The sequence below is a fragment of the Manduca sexta genome, chromosome 9 (genome assembly GCF_014839805.1).
Source record: "Manduca sexta isolate Smith_Timp_Sample1 chromosome 9, JHU_Msex_v1.0, whole genome shotgun sequence".
Classification (NCBI taxonomy): Eukaryota; Metazoa; Arthropoda; class Insecta; order Lepidoptera; family Sphingidae; genus Manduca; species Manduca sexta.
In genome coordinates this window covers 11242128-11265182 of record NC_051123.1, presented here as the reverse complement: position 1 = coordinate 11265182, position 23055 = coordinate 11242128, and the positions used below count along the sequence as shown (strand labels likewise).

The window sequence follows — 23055 nt, the reverse complement described above, 5'->3', positions numbered from 1 at the left end:
ATCAAGTTTGCCATAAAATTTGAGAAACGGATTGATTTACACGACTCAGAAAAAGAATTTAAAAATATCAATGAAGACCCCAATAATATATTGCAAGCAGGTGTAGCATGTATTTTGAGTTTATATTGCGCTCCGTCTAAAACTCATGATTTAAATACATTAAGGTTTAATTCTTTCATAAAAGCAACATCCAAAAATACGAGTGTTCTTTTGTCATCACAACAACTGATGCAGCGTTTGAGCACCTTAAAAGAGTGTACCTACATATTCAGATATGGCTAGGAAATGACGTAGTTATTGAAAATTGGGGATGGAAGTATTCCAATAACATGTACATCCCAATAACAATGAATCAATTACCTGCTCTGGATAATTTATTGCAAATGTTATTTTGTAATTGCAAAAAGGATGTGGAGCTGCGTGTGGATGCAGAAAAAGTGGTTTATACTGCAGTGTAGCATGTTTACAGTGCAACGGAAATAGTTGTTCCAATACTTCACCTATTTATACAGATAGATGAAGTAGAAGAAAATATTTGATGTAGACAACAGTGTAATATATTTAAATAAACAGATTTTGTACTCATTTTTTTTTTCTTTTCATTATTCGTAATTAATTACCTTATTTTTTTAAATGTACACAATAGAGTAACTTTCATTTATAATTAAACTGGCCGAGAAATTCCATTGTACATAGCAGCTTTCGCCCGCTCTCCCTTCCACGTTTTTCTACTGTTCGAGACCCTACTGCTATTTTTATACACAGGTATCTTTGAAAAATGTTCCTATATGTCTACTCAGGTAAGATTTAACATATAATTTAAAAAAATACTGTTTAAAGTGAAAATATTTGGTCAAACATTAATTTTTTATAATATATTTTTTTAACAAATAAAAAATGGAGTGCACAAAAAATTTTTGGGTAAACATTGCAATTTATAGTTTAAAAAACAATATCCCACATCGATCGTATTAATTCATTCACTATAACTCTAATCCGAGGTGAAAACCTCCAGGCGCTCCACTAATTAAAAGAATATGAGAATAAACTTTTTTGTCTGAAAAAACAAGGAAGCCGCTTCTCGAATGGTTGTCGCTTCAACTGGTAACAAATAATAGCAACTCGACTGAGATATGACTGCATACGTCTGTATAAATCTACACGAGGCTATTTTTCTTAATGAATCATAAGAGTTGTTATGATTCCTAAATTAAAAAGCACATACTGTTATAAATTCCAGGTTTTGACGAGCCCACAGGAGCTCAAGTGCCGTCAATGTTCCTGAACTTCATCGGATCTAGTATAGACTGGGGATACCAGACGGAGTCCGAACCAGCTGCTTGTTTAGCAGAAGACGGAAGGAAATGCTATTGGCCTAGAGGGAAGGTAATGTACTTTAATGATGATGTCAACATGTAACTCAGTAAGCTGTTACTTCACGTACGTTTTCTTAGTCTGTGGTAATACCCCGCTTGAGCCGACCTAACTATGTACTTAATTGAAAGTATTTTATTAATGTTTTCTTATGTTTACGCGAATGTTAGACATTAAAATTAAACTATTTTTTGGATTTTATCGTGGTTTTAATATTTTAGTTTTCTCCCGACGTTTTGAGACTTTTCAGCCTTCATGGTCACGGGGGGACGTATTTTAATGTATCAGCATAATAATACTTATTATAAAGCTCATACTAGAACGATCTCAATAATTTAAGGTCCTCGGTGGAACATCAGTGATGAATGGCATGATGTACATCCGCGGCTCCCGCAAGGACTACGACGACTGGGCGGCAGCCGGCATAGAGGGCTGGTCGTACCAAGACGTGCTGCCCTACTTCCTCAAGTCGGAAGACAACAAGCAGGTGGACGAGATGGATGAGGGTTACCACGGGGTGGGGGGACCGCTTACTGTCTCACAGTTCCCGTATCACCCACCACTGAGTTACAGTATTGTCAAGGCTGGGGAGGAACTTGGTGGGTATATCAGATATCAAAATATTGGTAATTTGCTTGAAATAGTCTAAAAGGGCCACACGTTAGAAGAATTGGTGTTGTTAAAATGTTGGGAGCCGCCCTAAATTGGCCTTAGAGACTCATGTGATAGGAGTATAGAAATAAAGAGGAACGCTGAACACTGTCTTGCCTTTGTATAATATATGCTAAAACAATATGTTTTTAATCATGTGAACGTAAATGATCAACGTTTATTGAAACTTGCACTTTTAAAAAGAATACTTTAAAAATATCTTTTACACAAACGACTACCGAAATGTTAAAGTAGCCCTATTCCCAAGATACTCCCTACTAAAACTTATCGTTTTCCTTAGGTTACAAAATCCGAGACCTGAACGGCGAGCACCACACTGGCTTCTCCATAGCGCAAACCACCAACCGCAATGGGTCGCGTCTCAGCGCTGCGAGAGCGTTTTTGCGCCCCGCGCGCCTGCGCAAGAACCTGCACGTGATGCTGAACGCGACCGTCAGCAAGATCCTCATCAACCAGACCACGAGGCAAGCGTATGCTGTGCAAGTCAGGAACAGCCATGGCGGGACCGAAACTATATTTGCTAACCATGAGATTGTGCTGAGGTTAGTGCTATAGCTTACGTCAGTCTAGTGATATCATGCAATACCGTCTATGTGGACTGGATAATAAGAAAAAAGTACTCCGTTGAAAAGAACAGTAGGTTGCTAAAGGAGAATGAAGTCGGAAATTATCGTTACAATCCAAGAGATATTTTTGAGAATGGTCGAAATATCATTTATCAGTAGCCTAGAAATTATGTATGTAAACATTCCACTTATTTATTACTTTTTAGTTTTTATTTTATTTATGCAGAAAAAATGCTTAAACAATATTTTAATATATCTTGACATGGTATGCAATTTTATCACTCCATCGCGAAAGAAAATATTCATAAAATTGGGGCAGTATTGAGAAAATATTGGAAGATTTTAACGAAGTATTTAACTTTAGGGCTATCAACACGTTCCGACCGATAATTACGGCTAAATTTGCAAGTGAATTGATCACTGTACAATATCCTTGAAATAACTTATAGTAATACCCAAATGAATTAAAATAGTATTATTGTTTTATGATAGATGAACCGAGTGCCTATATGTCTTGCTTAAAAAATACTAATGTAATGATGAGACTGAAAGGATGTTTTCGGCGTGCGGAACGAACAATACGTCATTAAGTACTTATGTACTTTTAATAACAAAAAGAATATTCTTAATATATTTAAAAAATGGTCAACCATATTTTTTATGGTCAAATTTCTTGCTAAAATAATATATAAGGACGTTTGTTTGATATTTTCATAGCATAGAACCTTTTTACTGCCATTTTTAAACAGCAAAATATATAAAAAGGACGAACTGTATAATGAGTTTACTAAAAGCAGCTTGTGTCTTGCTGATTTGCATGGCAGTTGCGACGACACACACCTTGCACCCCCTCTCCGACGAGTTCATCGACCTCATCAACCGCAAACAGAGTACGTGGCGCGCTGGTCGTAACTTCCGCAAAGACACGTCCCTCAAGCACATCAAGGGTCTCCTGGGTGTCATAAAAGATCCAAACCCCATAGAATTACCGCCAAAGACGTATCATCCTGACGTCATCGCAAGGCTGCCTGAGACTTTCGATCTGCGAGACAAATGGCCTAACTGTCCAAGCTTGAACGATATCAGAGACCAGGGCTCATGCGGTAGCTGCTGAGCGTTCGGTGCTGTCGAAGCGATGACGGACAGATACTGCATACACTCCAACGGAACCAAACAATTCAATTTCTCAGCTCAGGATCTACTGAGTTGCTGTACGAATTGCGGGATTGGTTGCGAAGGCAGCGTCCCCTATAGAGCTGGGCAATATTGGGAGATGTCTGGTATCGTGTCCGGCGGCCCTTACGACTCGAGTGAAGGGTGCAGACCTTACGAGATAGCTCCGTGCCAGCACCATGTGGAAGGCGACCGACCACCCTGCACAGAACCTGTAAAAACACCGGAATGTCACCACAGCTGCATTGACGACTACACCGTTCCATACTTGGAAGACAAGCAGTTTGGCAAGAAAATTTACCGCGTGTCAGGAGAGGGTAACATCAGAGCTGAACTGTATAACAACGGTCCTGTTGAAGCCGCGTTTATAGTTTACCTAGATTTTATCCATTACAAGAGCGGAGTATATGTACACGTAGAAGGAGAATATGGCGTCGGACATGCGGTCAAGATTTTGGGCTGGGGCATCGAAAACGGGCAGAAATACTGGCTCGCAGCTAACTCGTGGAATAATGACTGGGGAGATAACGGATTCTTTAAAATCCTACGCGGAGAGAACCACTGTAATATTGAGCAGGACATCATTACCGGAGTGCCTTCTTTTGATTAAGTTGTTTTGTTTATTTTTTGTCTGCTATATATTACATTCTTAAGAAGTTAATATAAAATTATAACTAAAGCCAAAATTATTGTTTTGTTTATTTAATTGAACTATTTTACAAATAAATACACTGTTCAGATTGAGAATATACGAAAATAATCTGAATAAAAGCATCAATACTATGACCACAGCCTATTTTCCTAATTGGTACAATGGTAATGCTATTGCTATGATTGTGAAGCCACTGAGGTTTTCATAATAATATGCTATATATTAAATTAAGGGATGCAAACTAGCCCCATTAGAGGTAAAACCTAAACTGGTATATAAAACATATGAGCTCTATAAACTATTGAAATTCACAGCGCGGGAGCAGTAGCGTCTCCTCAACTACTGCAGTTGAGCGGCGTCGGAGACCCAGAAGTACTCTCCCGCGCCGACGTAAAGGTGGTCCACAAACTACCGGCCGTGGGCAGGAACCTGCACAACCATGTCGCATACTTCGTCAACTTCAAAGTGAACGATAACAACACCACGCCCCTCAACTGGGCGACGGCTATGGAGTACCTTCTGTTTAGAGACGGACTCATGTCGGGCACAGGTTGGTAAATATTCAACTGATAGACATAAATGGATTTCTTTTAACTTATTTATATTTCATTCCAACTTGTCGAAATGAATGTAGGAATTTGCAACATTAAGAATAATATAATGATAATACAATATACAGGCATCCACCTCGGCTATATGTTTGATATCTAGATAAAAATGACTTTTGAATTTTTTCCCAGCCTCTAACACTAGCACATTTCTTTGCCAGGTATATCCGAAGTAACAGCGTTCATAAACACAAAGTACGCCAACCCAGCTGAAGACAACCCTGACATTCAGCTGTTCTTTGGCGGATTCCTGGCGGACTGCGCCCGTACCGGCATGGTGGGGGAGCGGCTCGACAACGGCTCTCGATCGATACAGATCATTCCGACTGTGCTGCATCCGAAAAGTAGGGGGCGCTTGGAGATCCGCTCCGCTGATCCGTTTGAATACCCTAGGATATTTGCCAAGTAAGGTGTAGTTCTATAATTAAAACGGTTCGCCAGTTTATTTGAAGCGATATTTTAAATTATTTAAGGCTTAAGTAGTTGTTTATAGGTCTATAAACTTACCGCGCATTGCTTAGTGGTAATATGCTGCGATCTATTAGTCATAACTTAGTCATTTACCCTAAAAACAAATCACATTAGAACAAAAATGAGACTAAGTTAACTTTATTCAAAAACATTTTATAACACAATGTCAATAACATTAAACAATAAATAAATCGTTAACAGAATAGTTCATTAATAGTCAAGATATTTTGTATTCTATTCATATTTCCTTCCAGCTACCTGACCCACCCAGACGACGTCAAAGTCCTGGTAGAAGGGATCAAATTCGCGATCAAATTGTCAGAGACCAAGGCGCTGAAGCGGTACGGAGTGAAGCTAGATAAGACTCCTGTAAAGGGCTGTGAGAAATTTAAATTTGACTGCGACGCTTACTGGGAATGCGCGGTTCGGATGATGACGGGACCAGAGAACCATCAGGTCGGGTCCTGCAGGATGGGGCCCAGGGGAGATCCAAATGCTGTCGTTGATAACTTGTTACAAGTAAGTGACATTTTTTTTAAACGCTAGTCAATTAGAAAGGAAAGTAGCTCCGTTTTATCTATTTCTGAAGCCTACTAACAGTGTGTCAACATTGACAATTTTAATGAATGACTAGGTAAAATTGCTATCTGAGCACAAAGAGACTAACCGACATTATGCATCTCACTCTCTTTTTACACATCTTATAGTAAATGTTGCAAGGGCCCTATGAATAACAGCATGATAGTGGACCGTGCAGTCTTATCACAACCCACATCATGCACGACCGTGGTTGCACATTTAATTCTCTTTCCAGGTGCAAGGTATAGACCGGTTGCGAGTGGCTGACGCTAGCATAATCCCCACGGTGGTGTCAGGAAACACCAACGCGCCCGCCATAATGATCGGGGAGAGAGCTGCCGACTTCATCAAGCAGAGGTGGCTTGGAGCTGCGCGGGTGAGTTCCTTTGCGATATAAGTATATGTAGCAGAGATATCCATACATTTAGGCAATAAATATTGTGACTAAATAAGAGCGCAATCTGCAAACAGTTGCGCTCTCGCTCTCACCTGACTAGAATACTGGGCGCCAGAAAAAGATAGAGTCAGGAAGTCGCGAACCGTAAAAAATAAATTATAAAGTATTGATGTTACTTGATTTTGCAAAAATGATAATTGTTTTTTTTTTTATTACACGCACTGAAAAATATGTATTGCAAAGTGAAAGAAATAATTTAAATAAATGACGCAATTACTTATTGATGTCTCAAAAAGGTATTTCTCAACTTTGTTTTTTCTAATTATACTTAATATTAACTCAACATAACAGAATCGCATCCCTACCGCCTGAACCGAAGTTCGTAACCCGTTAGTGGGCTGCCCTCAGCATAATCGCTTAATTTTCAAGGGTTGCGAGCTTTTAAAGGACTCACCAGTCCGGTATATTTGTATAAACCGGCCCTTGGCAGGCTAACAAACGAAGTGTCATGTTGAAAAATAAAAACAAAAAAGAAGTACAGATAGATAAGTATAATATTAGTAAGAAGTAAGAAAAACTAACAAGAAATTTTGTTTGCAGGCATCGTTCCCGCTGAGCGGCCACGGCGGGGTATCGAACGTGCTAACGAGCGACACGCACGCACACTCCACGTGGCAGAGATGGCTCTCATAGACTTAGAATAGGTTTATACTGCCACCTTTAATATAGGAAGACCTATTTAGAATAAATTCTGAATTGTTAGACTCGAAGAAAATGTGCGTGTATGGTGGTATGTTTTTAAACCGAATAAAATGTTACGTAGACGCATAATAGCGATGGCTCCGAAGTAAACTATCGTATCTAAAAAAATGCGATTTTCACTTGTTTAGCTTTTTGTTTTTTAGTACTACGAAACTTATTAAAAAAAAACTTCTTTTATAAAGTTTTTATCCTATTTATTTCAGATACGATAGTTTACTTCGGAGCCTTCGATATGCAAGTCAGTGTAAGAGTAAAGTGGTCGGCTTCATTCGGGCTTCCGTAGCCGTTGTATAAATCTTTTTATAACATTAAACTGCGATAAATGATCTCCGCCACTCCCGAAGTACATACCAGTGAATATTGTGTGCCCATAGCCAACCTGTACCCAAACGCCTCGGTCGAAGAATTATCTGTTACCCCAGTCACCGTAAAACCAGTAATGAGTGTGACAGACCTTTAGATATGAATGATAAGGAAAGGTTAAGGATTTATAGAATTAAGGAACAATACGAAGAACAAACGAAAATGATGAATGAAATAAAACAATACGAATTTATACGTAATAATATGTATTTCGATATCACATACTGTTGGCATTCTATTATATTTGAGTGGACAATTACGAGTATAGTGGCTCAAATCAAAAGCAAATAGCGTCACTATAGTTCAATAACCTGCATGTGTAAGTCAACATAATATTACATACTTTTATATTTCCAATATTCTATATTGTATACCTAGAATATATCGTGCAAATAAGACATAACAGCGGATCGTAAAAGATGATTTCATTATAAAAAAATATGCCATATTCTTTGCCTAAACAAAACCTTTATACAGCCCTTAAACGTTTTTAGACCCGCACGACTTCTAGAGCAGATATAGCTTAGCTCCCAAGAATTTTGGACCTTACAAGCAAGACCTTAGTTCTAATTAGTCAGGTACGGATTCAAATGGTGTGAGGGGGCAAAAAACTGCAGAATCGGCGCAGGAATATCGTTTGAAATTCAGTTTACTTATATCGATATTTTACTGATACATTGGAAATAAAATTAGTCATCTAAATCCGTCCCAGACACATCACTTCGGTGAAATGACGTACCAGTAATTTGTATTAGTCGTAACGTAGTGTTGTACAAATGTTATTTATTTAGACTACACTAATTATATCACTTTTATGAGTAGCTATCACTATAATGAACGATTTAGTTGAAAGCAGGTTCTATACGTGTATAAATATTGTATTTTCTTAATTAGTTATCATAGATTTTTAAGTTAAACACACAAGTTTTTAGATTTTACTATACGATTATTTAACCAATCACGTTTGGATGTACATGTATTGATGATTCCATAGACCTAAAATAAAGAATTAATGTAACATTGAATCACATTGTTAGCCATACTATTTCGATAATTCGACATATCAATTTCTTTATTTTTGTCCAAAAAATTATGAACTGTTAACATGTTATGAAATGTGTTGAAACCGACGATTTTTACCTTTTTTTATGATTCACACTTATTGCAATTTATTTTATAGATCTCAGACGTTAATTAGGTCGTTAAAATTCGAGAGTCAAACTTTACTGTTTGCAGCCGCATACGAATCACTAATAATCCCGAAGAAAAAGACGAAAGTGTGCAAATGACGAGACCATTTTTCATTATTTATACTCATTTTTGTGTAATACACTACATCGCATAGCGGGTAGAGAAAGAAAGACGCTGTACTGTTGTATTATTTATCAATATTTCGCATTTGGCTAGACCCTATGATTAGCGAACTGTCTTAGATATTTTGAACGACACAAATATAGTACATTTGTAATTATAAAGTTATCTTAGGACCAATTTAATATGTCTTTCGTGTACTACGTATGCAAGACCGGTGATAGGAACTCTACAATTGTGTTCGAATTAATGATATTTGATTTGTAAATAATCTGTTTTTGAATAAGACACTTTGTAAAATACATTTTTGTTTTATTGTATTTTTAGCATACAAGGCTTTTCATTATCGTTTGTTCGTATGATTGGAGCTGAGGTGGGAAATCAATACCTAATTGAACTATACAAAATATTTATTTTTCTATTGCCGTCTTTAGAAACGACTAGAACGCGAAGACATGCATTTAGCTCGATTCCTAACGGTTAATAATTATTCTAGCTCAACTTATACCGCACTACATGTTACAGATGCTTTCCTGCATTTCATGTGATTCAAGACAAATTCAATCAAATTTTCCATGATTGATAATAGCAACTTATTATGTAGGCACCAATCGGAAGTGCTCTTGGGTCTGTATTGTCTGGGGATTCTGGTTATTATAATAATAATAATAATATCAGCCCTGTATTATATACTCGCCCACTGCTGAGCACGGGCCTTCTCTACTACTGAGGGATTAGGCCTTAGTCCACCACGCTGGCGGATTGGTAGACTTCACACACCTTCGAAATTCCTATAGAGAACTTCTCAGATGTGCAGGTTTCCTCACGATGTTTTCCTTCACCGTTAAAGCGAACGATAAATTCACAAAGAATACACACATGATTTTTTAGAAAAGTTAGAGGTGTGTGCCATTGGGATTTGAACCTGCGAACATTTGTCTTGGCAGACCATTCCACACCCAACTAGGCTATCGCCGCTTTTTATTCTGGTTATTGCTTTTAAGAAATCAAAAACCGCGTAAAATTCCTCAATAGTTTAGAATTTGTTCTCGTTCAGTTACTATTTCACCTGATAATGTCATGTATTTATTACAACCACTAATGATAAATAATCCTCCAACATTTCCAGTTCCTCGCATACACGTACTTGAGCATTGTCTCAAAACCGATAAATACATAGAAATATAATTTTCACCCATGCATATGTACATCTTTAAAGCAATTAATGCACCGATATTATTCACAGTTAATTTAACTGGCAACACACGCCACTTTGTACTTGAACGAAATCACAAGTGCACAATCTCAGACCGTATACAATATTTATCATATACTATGTTGACTAGTTCTAGTGAACAGCTCTCCAAGTCCGACGTACATAGTCACATCTAACACACCATGAACCAGCGACTACGCAGCCTCTACACATCTTATATTTAATCTTTAACTAATTTTGTACGTGATACGTGTGACGTTTCTACGTGAGGTCTTATAAACACCCGTTTACAATGAACTATCTCAAACTCAATCTTTAATCCAATCCCAAGAATGGACCAATCAAAATAAGTCATTTTTAAGCGTGTCAAAAAATCTTTGTTCTGATTGGTTCATTTTTAGATAAAAATAAAAAACGATTTGGCTCGTTTATTGAAAAAGGTGGAAAGGGGGGAACTGCATAACTATTGGCCCTCCCAATATAACTAGTTTTATGCAGTCATAAAAACAATTTTAATTGGGTGTCGCTTTTAATGTAATGCTAAACAACAAAGCTATAGAGATAGTATGATATCTACTATCGTCAGAAACAAATGCAAATATAATAAGACTTAAGAAACCTCAATGCTAAAATTTTAAACACATAACGTTCGGCATCATTTTTAAAAACTTTTTTTTCTTTTTTTTTATTTTTTTATTTCCCAAAAAAGTTATGAATTAAAAGTCAAATAATTGACATAAATATGAAATGTAATATTTTTTTATCTCGACATCTGCTAATAGTTAGACCACGGCTTTGTACACTGCTTTAATATTTATCAAACAGATTATGTGGAAGTGTTTACGCCTCAGGGGTGGTCGCACTGATTTGAAGATATTAAACGGCTACATTTACTCTTTTATTCAGATGTTTCTCGAAGCCGATAGCCTTTTATATAACGTCTAGAAGCTGTGTAATCGCTGCGATGAACACACTACACATTTCCAACTGTCTGCATAGAAACTCAATGTTCTTACTTAGCCCGCACAACACACATCAATAACAAGTAACAGGGTTACATAGTGATTGCTTCAGCTCTTAATTAGTTCGAACTATGCTAGTAGGTTAGTCGAGTAGTGTAACAAGCGTGTCTGTATTGTACTCGACTAAATTTCAGTCGATACATTACTAAATTACTTACTAATCGACTAAAACTCTAGCGCAGTCCGAACTAGGCTATACCAACGTACACTTATACGTTTGTAGTGGCATGTGTGCACCAGGGTTATCACCTTTGAGTAATGTACATGTCAATTCTGAAAGTGAACTAAATGATTGTGACAAGGGTTGTCACGTGTGGATGGGCCCTATTAAAGGTAGGTATTATAAATGCCAACTTATGTTAAACCTTAAACACTAATTAGGTACTAAGACTGTATAAAGTGGGGACAGCGATGACTTCAACTTAACGGTATAGCCCTTGATATGCGCATGTGTCACTAAACATTATTTGTCAAACAAAAAAGCGCATAATTAATGAATGATTGCATGCAACAATCAACTGTAAATCTTAAAATTAAGGTCAGAATTACGATAGCATATTTTTTAAAGATTTTTCAAATTTGAGTAATTTTTGTATATCATGATTGCTTTTGTGACAAAGCAGGTATTTTATAATTAAATACATTTATCATCCACGACAACAACAACTTACAACTCATTTATAATCCACGGATCCAACGCAAACGGAGGCACACTTTGTACAGTTTAAAATGTAAATAAATCATCTTCACTCATCAAAAACAAACTCGAGTAAATTTCTATTAATTGTTACACGAACAGAGCCTCGCTACAACGTTTGAACAATGTTTTACTGTAGCACATTACTCTTTGTTGGGTCCGTTTAATATTCACTTATTAAAAAAATGAAAAAATACATTATTTGTAAGCAATTCATACCACGGTGAAAATGTGAAAGAAACAAACAATACTATGGTCAGGTTTTACCACTTTCAGAATTGATTCACTAAAATCACTTACAAAATAAATATGCTTATGAACTATGACAAAATTTCATTTGACAGTAATTTATTAATTAGTTTTCTAGTACATTTTTTTAATTGTTTGTGCAAAATATTGTGTCTAATATCGCTATTGTAATGCCGCACACGTCCGATATATCGGTACGATCATACTCTAAGGACGACAATATTATAATCTAACAATAACCTAAATAAAGGGACATTCGCAACACTTTTGATAACAATGAAATGAAAGAATGAAAATATTACATCTCAGATTTTTAAGATGTCCTCTTTTGAATTTGATTTAGAACAAAATAACAATACCATTTATCGGATGACGTTGGTTTAGTCACAAACCTACCTAAACATGGAATTGTATATCTCCCCGCGACCTAGTACAATTCATTTCTTGAACTTCAAAAGACTATAACAGTTTTTTAATAAAGGCGAAACTCATAGTTCTTTAAAGACATCTGACGGCGAAATATACACAAAAAAATTACATTAAATATGTCCGATTAAATTAAACAGTGCACGTCACAATACCCCACAGAGGAGCATTGTCTATGGGGGTCAGTCCCACCCCAGTGGCGATTGAGTACATCCCTGACTTAAATTAGCCGGCTTGTATTGTGACGTCATCTCGCTTGGATATTTGTGTGCTTAATAGTAATTAGTCTTAGATGTTGGTAATGTAACTAACTACCTATGACATCGTATTTATCTGCTACATATAAGTTAAGTACAAGAGCAGGCCTTACCACAAATTAATTCTAATATCCGTTAGACCTAGACTTTCATGATTAATGTGTTTAAAACGTATTATTTAAAAAATAGCGTTTTCTTGAGAAAAATATTTCTATTCAAACTAGAGATGATATAATTTTAAATAACTTGGTACTTTGATCACTATTATTAAGCGCGTAAGCTCTAAATTCTTGGCTATTTTGATATCACTTAAAGTCGCTATTATTAATTTCAATCTGTTTTAAAGGTAATGTGCCAATAGATGTAAATGATCAATGACTTCACCCTTACGATTATACGACGCAACCAACTTAATATTATACTTATATAGAAACCTAGAATACGTGATTATTTTACATCATAATTCGTCTGATCAACTTAATTAGACCAAAGGCCTTATTATTAATCATCACAAGATTGCATAGACCTCTTAAATATAAATAATATAGTTCCATTATCACTTAGTTCACAGTTATAATGTCGTCGAAGAAAAAACTTTTCAAAGCTAAACTAATCCCTTATAGATACATATGAATGACTACAACTTGACTGTAGAACGTTGATATAACCACGCCAGATATTGAGAGGCGCGTGCGCATATGTCGCCAACAAAAACGCCTTACAGATCGATATTATTAAGGTTGGACGCGGAGTGGGTAGGCAGATCGTCCGTCAATAACAGCGTTCCGATAGGCATTACAGCTTCGTCTCTCTCCCTCAGCTTCCTCATCTCATTTCGCAGTTTCTCTAACACCGCGTAGTTTGGTTCGTTGTGCTGCGCCTTGTCTTGTAGGAGTGTGATCTCTTGCTCTTCGATCTTCTTCTCCTTGCAGCTCTTGACGGAGCGGAGTCCGTAGAGGCGGAGCAGCGAGCCCCAGGACCTCACATGCGGGTGTAATGCCTGCCAAATGGAGTCATTAGTGTGCTATGTGAATGGTGGGTAGGAGATGATGCTTAGTGCTCATCTAATAATAATATTGTGACATGTTTGTCATAAATAATTACATGAACTGTTTATTTATTTATATGAATTGTGACCAGACCAAATCTTAAGATTAATACATAGGATTTTAATCCGAGAAACATAAACACAGGCGTAAAGCCAGTATATTGCAGTTAATAATACGAAGCCTAATTGCGTTAGTTTTAGGTCGCGAGTGACTAGAGTATGCGTCACACACCTGCAGTATGGACTGTGAGGCGCGCTGCTTGGCGGTCTTCTTGTTCTTGCAGACCACCGTCGCCGTGTGCTTGCCCACTTTCATCGTCAGCTCGATCTTCTGGTACTCCAACTTTTTCATCTGTCACGCAAAATATTTAAAATGGGTATTATAACACTCCCTCAATCCTGCGTAGAACGTATAATTGAACAATTTGTGTTATGAAGCATGATTACCGATAACGCTATGATGTGTTATACATCGCGTGTGGTGTGTGGCGTATGGCGTATGGCGTGTGGCGTGTGGCGTGTGGCGTGTGGCGTGTGGCGTGTGGCGTGTGGCGTGTGGCGTGTGGCGTGTGGCGTGTGGCGTGTGGCGTGTGGCGTGTGGTGTGTAGCGTGTGGTGTGGGGCGGTACCTCGGTGTGTATGTGCCAGTCACCGGCGCCGAAGTTGCGCAGCAGGCACGTGCGCAGGATGGCGTGCGGCGAGGGTTCACACGCCGCCGCGCAGAACTCCGCGATGCGCGGGTCCTCGATACCCACGTAGTCGAAGAACTGCAACAACGCAACCACCGTGATGACCATACGACTGACTGACGAGACGACCAACTCTTATCTGATAATAAGCAATACGGCTACGCGTTAACATTACAAATAACTTCTACAACTTTGAACTACAACACACAGCATAGCCATGCTATTTTACTGTGATTGTGCCCTTGGGGCATAGAGATATTAAGTCTCATAATGCCTAAAAATGAACTATCTTCAATATGTTCCAAAGCAGAACACCACAGCGGAACATTGCCATAGTGCAAAGAGTGTCTGAACAGTGACTGACGGTGAAGTCGGGCTCGTTGTTGTGCGCGGGCGCGTGCCCCATGTGCGCGTCGAGCTCGTCCTTCATCTCGGGGATGAGGATGTGCACGGAGGCGCGCGCGGCGGCGGACTTGGCCTGGCGCTTGGACGAGCCGTGCCCCACGCCGTACTGCATGCCGCCGATGTACACCGTCGCCTGGTACGGCGTCGCCGCGTTCTCTGCACACCACAGATACACGTCGCACACACAAACTACAAGGATGAACATAGACTCCTCCCCTGACCTCAACACCATTATCATACATACTACTTTTATGTACTTAAATTAAATTATTGGGAATATTTTTGCTTTAACCTCCCGCGCTAAATCAAACTTGGCTTGCTACGCTCATGCTTCTCTTAAGATTTTCAGATCGACCATTAAGAAGCATCATACATCTAGCGAATTCCTGCGGTTCTCCATGAGGTTGAGCATCCATTTCGTATGTTTCGTCCCACACTACTTATGCTTACTACGAGTCATTTTAATGTAACGTTACTTCCATTCGCACTCGTCAATAATAGCGTCTACTCGAATTTGGAAGGTTCGGTAATGGAACATTCTCGAGACATCGATTTTTACAGAAGTCGTGGAAACTTGATAACGGACCTCAATTCCAATAGAAATTTCCAGATTTTTTTTAATTTATGTTCTGTAATAATTCTTTCCATTTGTTTATTAGACAGTAACAATATTTAAAAAACTATACAATATGTATTTACCGAGTTGTTTGAACTCGTACACGGGTTGTTTCTGCAGAGCTCGGCGCACGTACTCGTGGAACACGGAGAGGTAGCTGCGCCCGTCCATGTTCATCACCCAGTCGCGTTTCATCGCCTTCGACCCTGCAAATCACAACAATTAAATATTAAAGGACATTATCGACTCTCGTCTGTACTCTTAGCACAAATATTTACTTAATATTCGTTATATAAATATTTTATAGGACTTTGATGAAATGCCGCCCTGTGAGCGTAATTAGAACTAAATTTGAGTGCATGAACATTGGGCGCGCGGAAACTTGGAATAGTAAACCGTGTAACCATGGTAGCAGATATACTCAAAATATATGGGAATAGATAGCAAGAATCTCTTTTTTAACTTTATACTATTATAAAATTTCTAGAGAGATATACTTAAACGTTAAGTTACTCGGTACGAATACTGGTGCAACTCTTTATAATTTGCTAAGGGTACACAGTACCAGGTTTCTAATGCATTATAATAGACAATATAATATGAATAAAAAGTGAACAAATTCGGAGATGTGAACATCAATACAATGAACAAAGTAGACATTTCAAGACATACGCTAAAGTTTGGTTAATGCTGCATAAAATAGCACCTTATATAGTTCTGACTGGTAACAATATTCTCCCCACTACTTTAAAATATATTTCCCACTAGATAATATTAGCAAGATTATTCAGAATTAGAGTAGTTCTAGAGAATTTGGAGTACCAACAAATCTTTCCTCTCTCTGTAAAGATATATATATCCGTTCACACAGAAACTTCTTGAGCCTTCTTTATCTCTTGTGCTGATATCCAGCCGCCGTTGTTCACGGATAGACCAGCCTGTCTTGCCAGGAATGCCGATGACTACTAGACAGTCCGATAGTAGTCATCGGAATTCCTTGCGAGGATCATAGCAGTCAACAGGTATCTTCTGCATCTGGATAGAAGTTCTAAACCAGGTATGCCGATCCATTGTTGTTCACGTCTGATTACTTGTACAAAAATAAAAATGAGCCCGTTATGTGCCGTTTAAGAATTTGACTGAGCTGATTTTTCTATGATCAGATACAAATTATTCATAAGATAAAGTAGAACACAGACAAATAAAAAATTGCAAGTGCATACATAAAATAGGCAGATTGTTCGACTCTCAATTCAGTCTAGTTACAATATTTCTCCTTAGGATTATAGCTCCATAGCTTTGATTGTGTCAATGTCAAAACATAGATTGTAATGTTAGGTAGTCAAATGGGAAACTTCAAGATTGTTATGTTCCAGCCTAAAGTGTCATTTATAAAGATTAATAATTTTACTCTAAGTACTGATTTTTAATGTGACGATTGAAAATCGACCCTTACTGTAAAGGCACTTACTTTATCTCAATAAAATGTTAAAACCCGGGCAATCTGAAATTGAGTAATTTTGTTTATTCCTTACCGCCGTTCTCGGAGGTAGCGTTGGGGTTGGCTGGTATCGTGATGAGTTTAGTTCCCTCTGGTAAGGTGGGGTACTGGAGTGCTTTCCTTGCCTTCGTGTATTTGCGCCTGTCCGCCCATCGCCTGAAAATAATAACTCAGGTAAATTCTCAGAATTAACAAGCTTAGTGCTTTTTTTGTAGTTATTCCCTGAACAAAAATAATACTTGTGTGAAATAAACTAAAGCAAGACATATTATATTGTCTTTTGAGATTTACAATCATACTCATCATAAAACATTAGTACTCACTTGAACAGCATAATATTGACTGTCTTAAACTTGAAAAGTTTCTTGCAGTAATTGTTGACTTGTTCCGCGGTGAGATGCTGCGACTTCCACGATGTGTTCACTGTTTCCACTTTAGGAGGAGGCATCACGATCCCCCCTGGCAGTACTACAGGCTGTCTGTTTAGAGGTATATCTAGTTCTTCTATAGTCTTCTCTTCTTCCGAAGGTTTCTCACTGCTATGGTTGAACGGACATTTACTTTCTGCTCCTGTCTGATTGCTTTGAGTATTATCATTTTCCTTGGTGTCATCAGATTCCTTGGTAACGGGATGTTTTTTTTCTGCATGTGCGGTAATATCTTCTATATTATTTTCATTATTGTCAACATCTTCTATACTATTTCCATTATTTGTCATTCCATCAATAGTCACCTCATTGCTTACACCATTTTCATTGGCAGTTGTATTGTTACTTTCATTACTATTTCCATTAATATTTTCGACTGTAGCATTATTCTCCTCATTTGTATTTGTATTATTTTCATTATGACAATCAACGACAACTTCATTTTCGTTTCCATTATTGTCGTCATTATTATTTTCACTATTGACAACTACATTATTTTTATTACTATCGTTATTTTCATTTTGATTGGTTTTATTATTAGCAGCTTTTGCTTTGTTGTAGTTTCTTAGCCATGCCCCGCTACGAATTTGCTCTTCGATTTTTTTGTCGATTTCCCTTTGCTTCTCTTCTTCCTCTAACGCTCTTCTGTACGCGTAGCAAGGTATCGCGCTGATCGGTATTTCGTGCCTCTGAAATTACCAGGAATGTAGGATATATAATATAGATAATTTTAATTCAATTTACACATCGTTAGTGTATACCACACACACCCACACAAATACAAAAATGAAAAAAAGTAAAAATAAATCCAACTTACTTTGTAAATAATTACAATATTTACTTGCCACAGCAGCTGCCCGCGGCTTTGCTCACGTGTTATACATTAACCTGTTTGAACTATTCGCAATATGCGTTAAAAAACATTCGGATGTCATGTTGTTAACCCGTGCACATCTTATGAAATATGAACCTTGTGGTTAACCGCGAACAAAGCCGCGATCCAGCGCAATTCCAACCCGGGTTAAACACACAGCGTAAGCACAATCCGAGCTATGACAGAATTGAATCATTTTACATGAACTGACCAAATAATTCCCGGCACCGGTACAGCGGTGACAGACGAAATATCTTTACTTTTTTTATTATTTAGAGCACAATTCTAACACAGCCCAAGATTTTCATTTGTAGTATATGTCGCCAGAGCATTTTTTTAGAAATAGAACAGAAATCAGTGATTTTTAGAATTTTTCTGTTATTCTGTTTCTTTTTACAGATGGGCAGAGTACAATTGGGAGCTATATTTGGCTCCGGGTTTATTTCATTAAAATTAAATATCGGAAAAAAGTAATCATTTTAGATATTCAACAACTCCACGCAGTTTAATTCTACGCGGACGGACTTCTACAGGCGGAACTGCAGGCAAAAAACTAATGTCAATATAATATCATACATTATTCTACCTTAATGATTACCAAAAGTAAAATATAATAATAATACTTACGAATAAAATCCATAGCACACTAATCTAATCACAAATAAAATATTAACTTACATCTACTGCAAGCAGACAATAACGAAAGCATTGTTTTAAGTGGAAACATCAAAACCTTGCAAAACAAATTGAGTAATTAACCCTGGTTAATATTCACACTCCAAACCGATCAATAATAATCCTTATTCCATTAAATTACAAATCCTTTTTGTCAATTTCCATACCTACATGCAAAAGAAACGCCTAGCGAACACTGATTTAAATTTCAATCATAATTATGAATTGAGTAAGGATGATATTTGTGAAATGATTTACCCTGGTGTTCCCTTTCCCGAGGAAGTAGGGCTTGGAGAGCGTGCAGACGCGGGTGGCGCGATGCATGTAAATCGGCATTCCACTGTAGTGGCGTACCATCATCCAGTCCAGGGGTAGAATTTCAAACTGATCCACGACTTTCTCTACAAAATAAAATTACTCCTTTTTTACGCAAAAGGACTTAATTTTTTTATGAGATTTCTAAATGTTGCACAAAGGAGAAAATAATTTATAGTTTCAACTTACAGATTATACTTGGGCAAAATTTAAGATAAAATTAATTTAAACATTGTTGTGGTGTTTGTTCAATATTGTAAATAGTAACCAACTAGGTACGTTTAAAATTCATTTTGGATCTGTGTGTTTAAATTTATAAAACGTTTTCATTGATGAAAACGTAAAATTTTCAAATTCTTGTTTATTTTATTTGAATTTAATCACTAAAATATGAATCAATCCATATATTGTAGTGATTATTTTGGATACCTGCTTCCATTACCTCTGTAAACTTTTATTAATATAAAAAACCTTTATAAGGAATGATGCAATCACAGATGAAAAATTAAGGAGTTATATGAAAAGAATAATTAACAAAAAAAAATACACAAACAACACATATTTACCTTCAAGCACAATCTTCTGGCGAGTAACATAAACCTTCTCCCTAGGTTTGCGAGTCCCTTTAAATCCTTCAGGCAAGTCTTCCTCTAACATTCTCTCAATTTCATCCTCTGGAATCCCTTCAGATTTGCCTAAAATATTCACCAACTTAAGCCGCACTCGACAGAGCGTATACACCGTGCCCACACTAAACATTTTTGGTTAAAGTTTTGTTTTTGGCATAATTTTAAAAATCTTCAAATATTAGCACCATAAGAACTTGGAAATAATTCCTGTATTATTCATACTAATCGCAATTTATCACCAATGTATTATTTTAGCAATAAATTTACACCTAAAGTTATGAAAATACTATGGCAAAAACTATGTTTAAATATTTATTTGACATTTGTTTTGAAAGTATAAAATATGGGAAACTTTTATAGTTGTTTTGGTGTAGTGGAAACAAATATTCCTCATAGATGAAACACACAAGATAATGTAAGTCTGTTGAGTGTATTGAGGATTTATTAACAAATATCTACCATCAGAACTACTGGAGTCATCGTCATTGCTGTCCTCGTCATTTGACCTCACTTCATCCAGAACTTTAAACTCCCTGAGCTTCTCCAACTCCTCGCGAGTCACAAAATTCATGTATTTATCTTCACTTATGGGACATTTGTTCAATGTCTCTTCGGGTTTAGGGCTGTCAACCTGTTCCCCTTCCTCTACTTGGTCATCACTATCTATCTTTTGTTTCTTTGCTGGTGGCAAGCCCATATCTTGGTTCTCTTCACTCATTTTTCCACCTGCCTAAAGATATTTGTTAGCTTAACATGCATTAACAACAATGCAGACATTCTCATGAATTTACAAAATCTGCTTATGGAAAGTGTTTTACAATGTACATTCCCCAATTCTACAATGATTGAAAGTGTCTACATTAACCAATAAAATTCAAACAGAATATATCTATAAAGTAAACAAAATGTAATTTATAGTAATTAAAATGGATAGAAATAATTTTTACAATATTATAAGATGCTAGTACTAAGAATAAAGTAAAATTTTACACAAAATTACATATTGCTCAACTTTGGTTATTTACATTAATAAAATAATTTGACACCCTATTTTATTATAATGCAGTGTCTAATAATTTGTAAGTGTTTGTTATAATAGTATTCACAGATCCAATGCTAGGAGACATAACAAGTACATTCTCGGTCCCTTTTATTTATAAGTAAGCAATTGTGATAATTTGTATATATTATTTTTGCACTTGTGGCATAATATACAGTTTTCTTTTGCATTTTTGTTATATTATTGTATATTTCACGAATGCGGGTATTATATGACATAATTAACAATAGACAGTTTTGCTTCTGAACTTGATATTGTATCTTTCAGAAATCATTTTTATTTTTATTTAATCACATGCATTTCAAAGGATATCAAAATTTAATAATATATCAATGGTATAACTTGGTCAATATGAACTCAATTATCAATTACAAAATTTTACACTTTAAATGTAGTTGTTGTGTACTCCAGTTTGCACAAAACAAAGAACTGCCAAAAGGTAACATGAAAAAACTGTTTACAATCGAATATGTTAATGTTACAATATTGGTAAAAAATTATACCATCAAATGTAAAAATTATGTGGAAACATGAATGCTGTGTAATATATTTTAAGCATGTGGCTAATAATATATGTTGTAATATAAGACCTAATTTGTTGATACTACATTGTCTCTGCCATGGTAAATTTTAAGGCATTTAAATAGGCAATCAAATTATTGATTGGCACTTTGATTTCAGCAGTTCTTTATTGAAACAATTATATCTTCAGGTTTACATTTCACCTCTGAGGTTACATTAATTTACATAGAATACCCCAGTTGTAGTAAGACAGTCCACAAATAGCGATGGCACTAAAAATCCAACGTGTTACAACAGTTGGATTCCATCCATCGCTCGCTGTAGACCTTCGTCTGATGTGCGAGTGTTACACGTGCGGTCTGTGGACGACGATCTCAGCGGAGTTGCGACAGACTAAGACTTCTGGAACGCTATACAGAGTCTAGTCTCGCGCAAAACCACTACCCAACACACTGCCAACTGCCAAGCGGCGACACGCCAGCGACGAGTTCCGAGAGTTGAGCTGAAATTCAACACGTTACGAACTCGCTCGCGAAATGGTCATGTTAACCACCCTCTGCAACGTCTTGCAAACACAGCATTGTGGAAAACACCGAATACTTTATGACTCGAATTTCTTCATGACCGTTTTGCAAGTAAGCAAAATCAATATAATATTAACTACTTTGAACTACAAGGCTAAAATACCTCGTCGATGTTGCCGCGTATATAGTAAAACATATACTGCAATATACTTTACAAAATATACTTTATATAACACATAAAAGGTACGAATACAATAATTCGAAATAATTCACACGTAAACAAAGGCGTCAATTTAGTACGAGATTTAAAGCAGCATTTACAGCTTTTTGGAATTCTGCCATTATGGTTTAGTGATGCGCCTTTCGTCGCTCATACGTCAAATCATAGAGTAAAGTAATATAGATGAAACGCCAAATCGAATTATGTCACGGCGGCGCGCGTGGCGAGTAGGGCTCATGAATGTACCTGAACATCGATTATAATCAAGCTACGCACATGTAAGCAGAAAGTTTAATTCAAAATTTATATCTCATAGATCTGAAAATATAGTTTCTGATAAGTACAGATTATTGTCCGGGCAGATAGCTATAGTTTCTTAGGAAGACAATAACAAAAAGGTATTTTTAAATTAACAACTAGCAGAAAATAATAAAAAAAAAATGTAAAATAACTCTTTCACAATAAAATTGGCATTTATCTGTACTGTAGTGAAGTGACGCGTTTAGTGCATAGGGTTGTACCCAGTTGGATAGCTCATTTGTCGAGGAAAGATATAGACTATAACATCATGCTAAGAGCAGTAGAAGCGAAGCATCAATGAAAAATATTGCAAAATGGGGAAAATTCACTCCTTTTGAATGTTTCCGTTGCGTGCGCTGCATAAACGCCTAAAGTTATGTAACAATCACAAATTGTAGCTAAGGTATTTCGAATGTGAGAATTAAGTTAGGGCTGTACTTAACTATTTGAGCGCC

The 23055-nt window shown here is 36.8% G+C and overlaps 2 protein-coding genes and 1 pseudogene across 2 annotated transcripts in view; 2 read left to right on the top strand and 1 right to left on the bottom strand.

Annotated features, from left to right (window-relative positions):
• The window catches only part of LOC115442394 (glucose dehydrogenase [FAD, quinone]), a 40414-nt gene extending 31184 nt beyond the window's left edge, over nucleotides 1-9230 (top strand). Inside the window, exons 4-11 of the mRNA XM_030167425.2 lie at nucleotides 1241-1386; nucleotides 1715-1973; nucleotides 2327-2588; nucleotides 4752-4987; nucleotides 5207-5450; nucleotides 5771-6035; nucleotides 6331-6471; nucleotides 7093-9230. Coding sequence (XP_030023285.2) covers nucleotides 1241-1386; nucleotides 1715-1973; nucleotides 2327-2588; nucleotides 4752-4987; nucleotides 5207-5450; nucleotides 5771-6035; nucleotides 6331-6471; nucleotides 7093-7185 — 1646 coding nt within the window. The 3' untranslated portion in view covers nucleotides 7186-9230. The remainder of the gene's footprint in view (nucleotides 1-1240; nucleotides 1387-1714; nucleotides 1974-2326; nucleotides 2589-4751; nucleotides 4988-5206; nucleotides 5451-5770; nucleotides 6036-6330; nucleotides 6472-7092) is intronic.
• Nucleotides 3391-4395, top strand: LOC115442395 (annotated as a pseudogene).
• Nucleotides 7803-22445, bottom strand: LOC115442396 (microprocessor complex subunit DGCR8). The gene is made up of 11 exons (XM_030167426.2): nucleotides 22244-22445; nucleotides 20434-20704; nucleotides 19912-20040; nucleotides 19289-19431; nucleotides 17377-18170; nucleotides 17088-17209; nucleotides 15636-15758; nucleotides 14896-15092; nucleotides 14472-14609; nucleotides 14076-14195; nucleotides 7803-13795 (listed from the first exon to the last, which is right to left on the bottom strand). The coding sequence occupies exons 1-11, from the start codon at nucleotides 22274-22276 to the stop codon at nucleotides 13514-13516; spliced, it is 2352 nt and encodes a 783-aa protein (XP_030023286.2). The 5' UTR covers nucleotides 22277-22445; the 3' UTR covers nucleotides 7803-13513.
• Between the last annotated feature and the right edge of the window lie 610 nt (nucleotides 22446-23055).

Bases quoted from the DNA above. Each gene is read 5' to 3' on its own strand.
- LOC115442396 (XM_030167426.2), bottom strand. From the start codon at position 22,276: ATGTTTTACTATATACGCGGCAACATCGACGAG. The intron at 20,041-20,433 runs GTAGATATTTGT...TGAATATTTTAG, and splicing joins TGACTCCAGTAGTTCTGATG to GCAAATCTGAAGGGATTCCA. The intron at 14,196-14,471 runs GTACCGCCCCAC...TTTGCGTGACAG, and splicing joins ACTGGCACATACACACCGAG to ATGAAAAAGTTGGAGTACCA.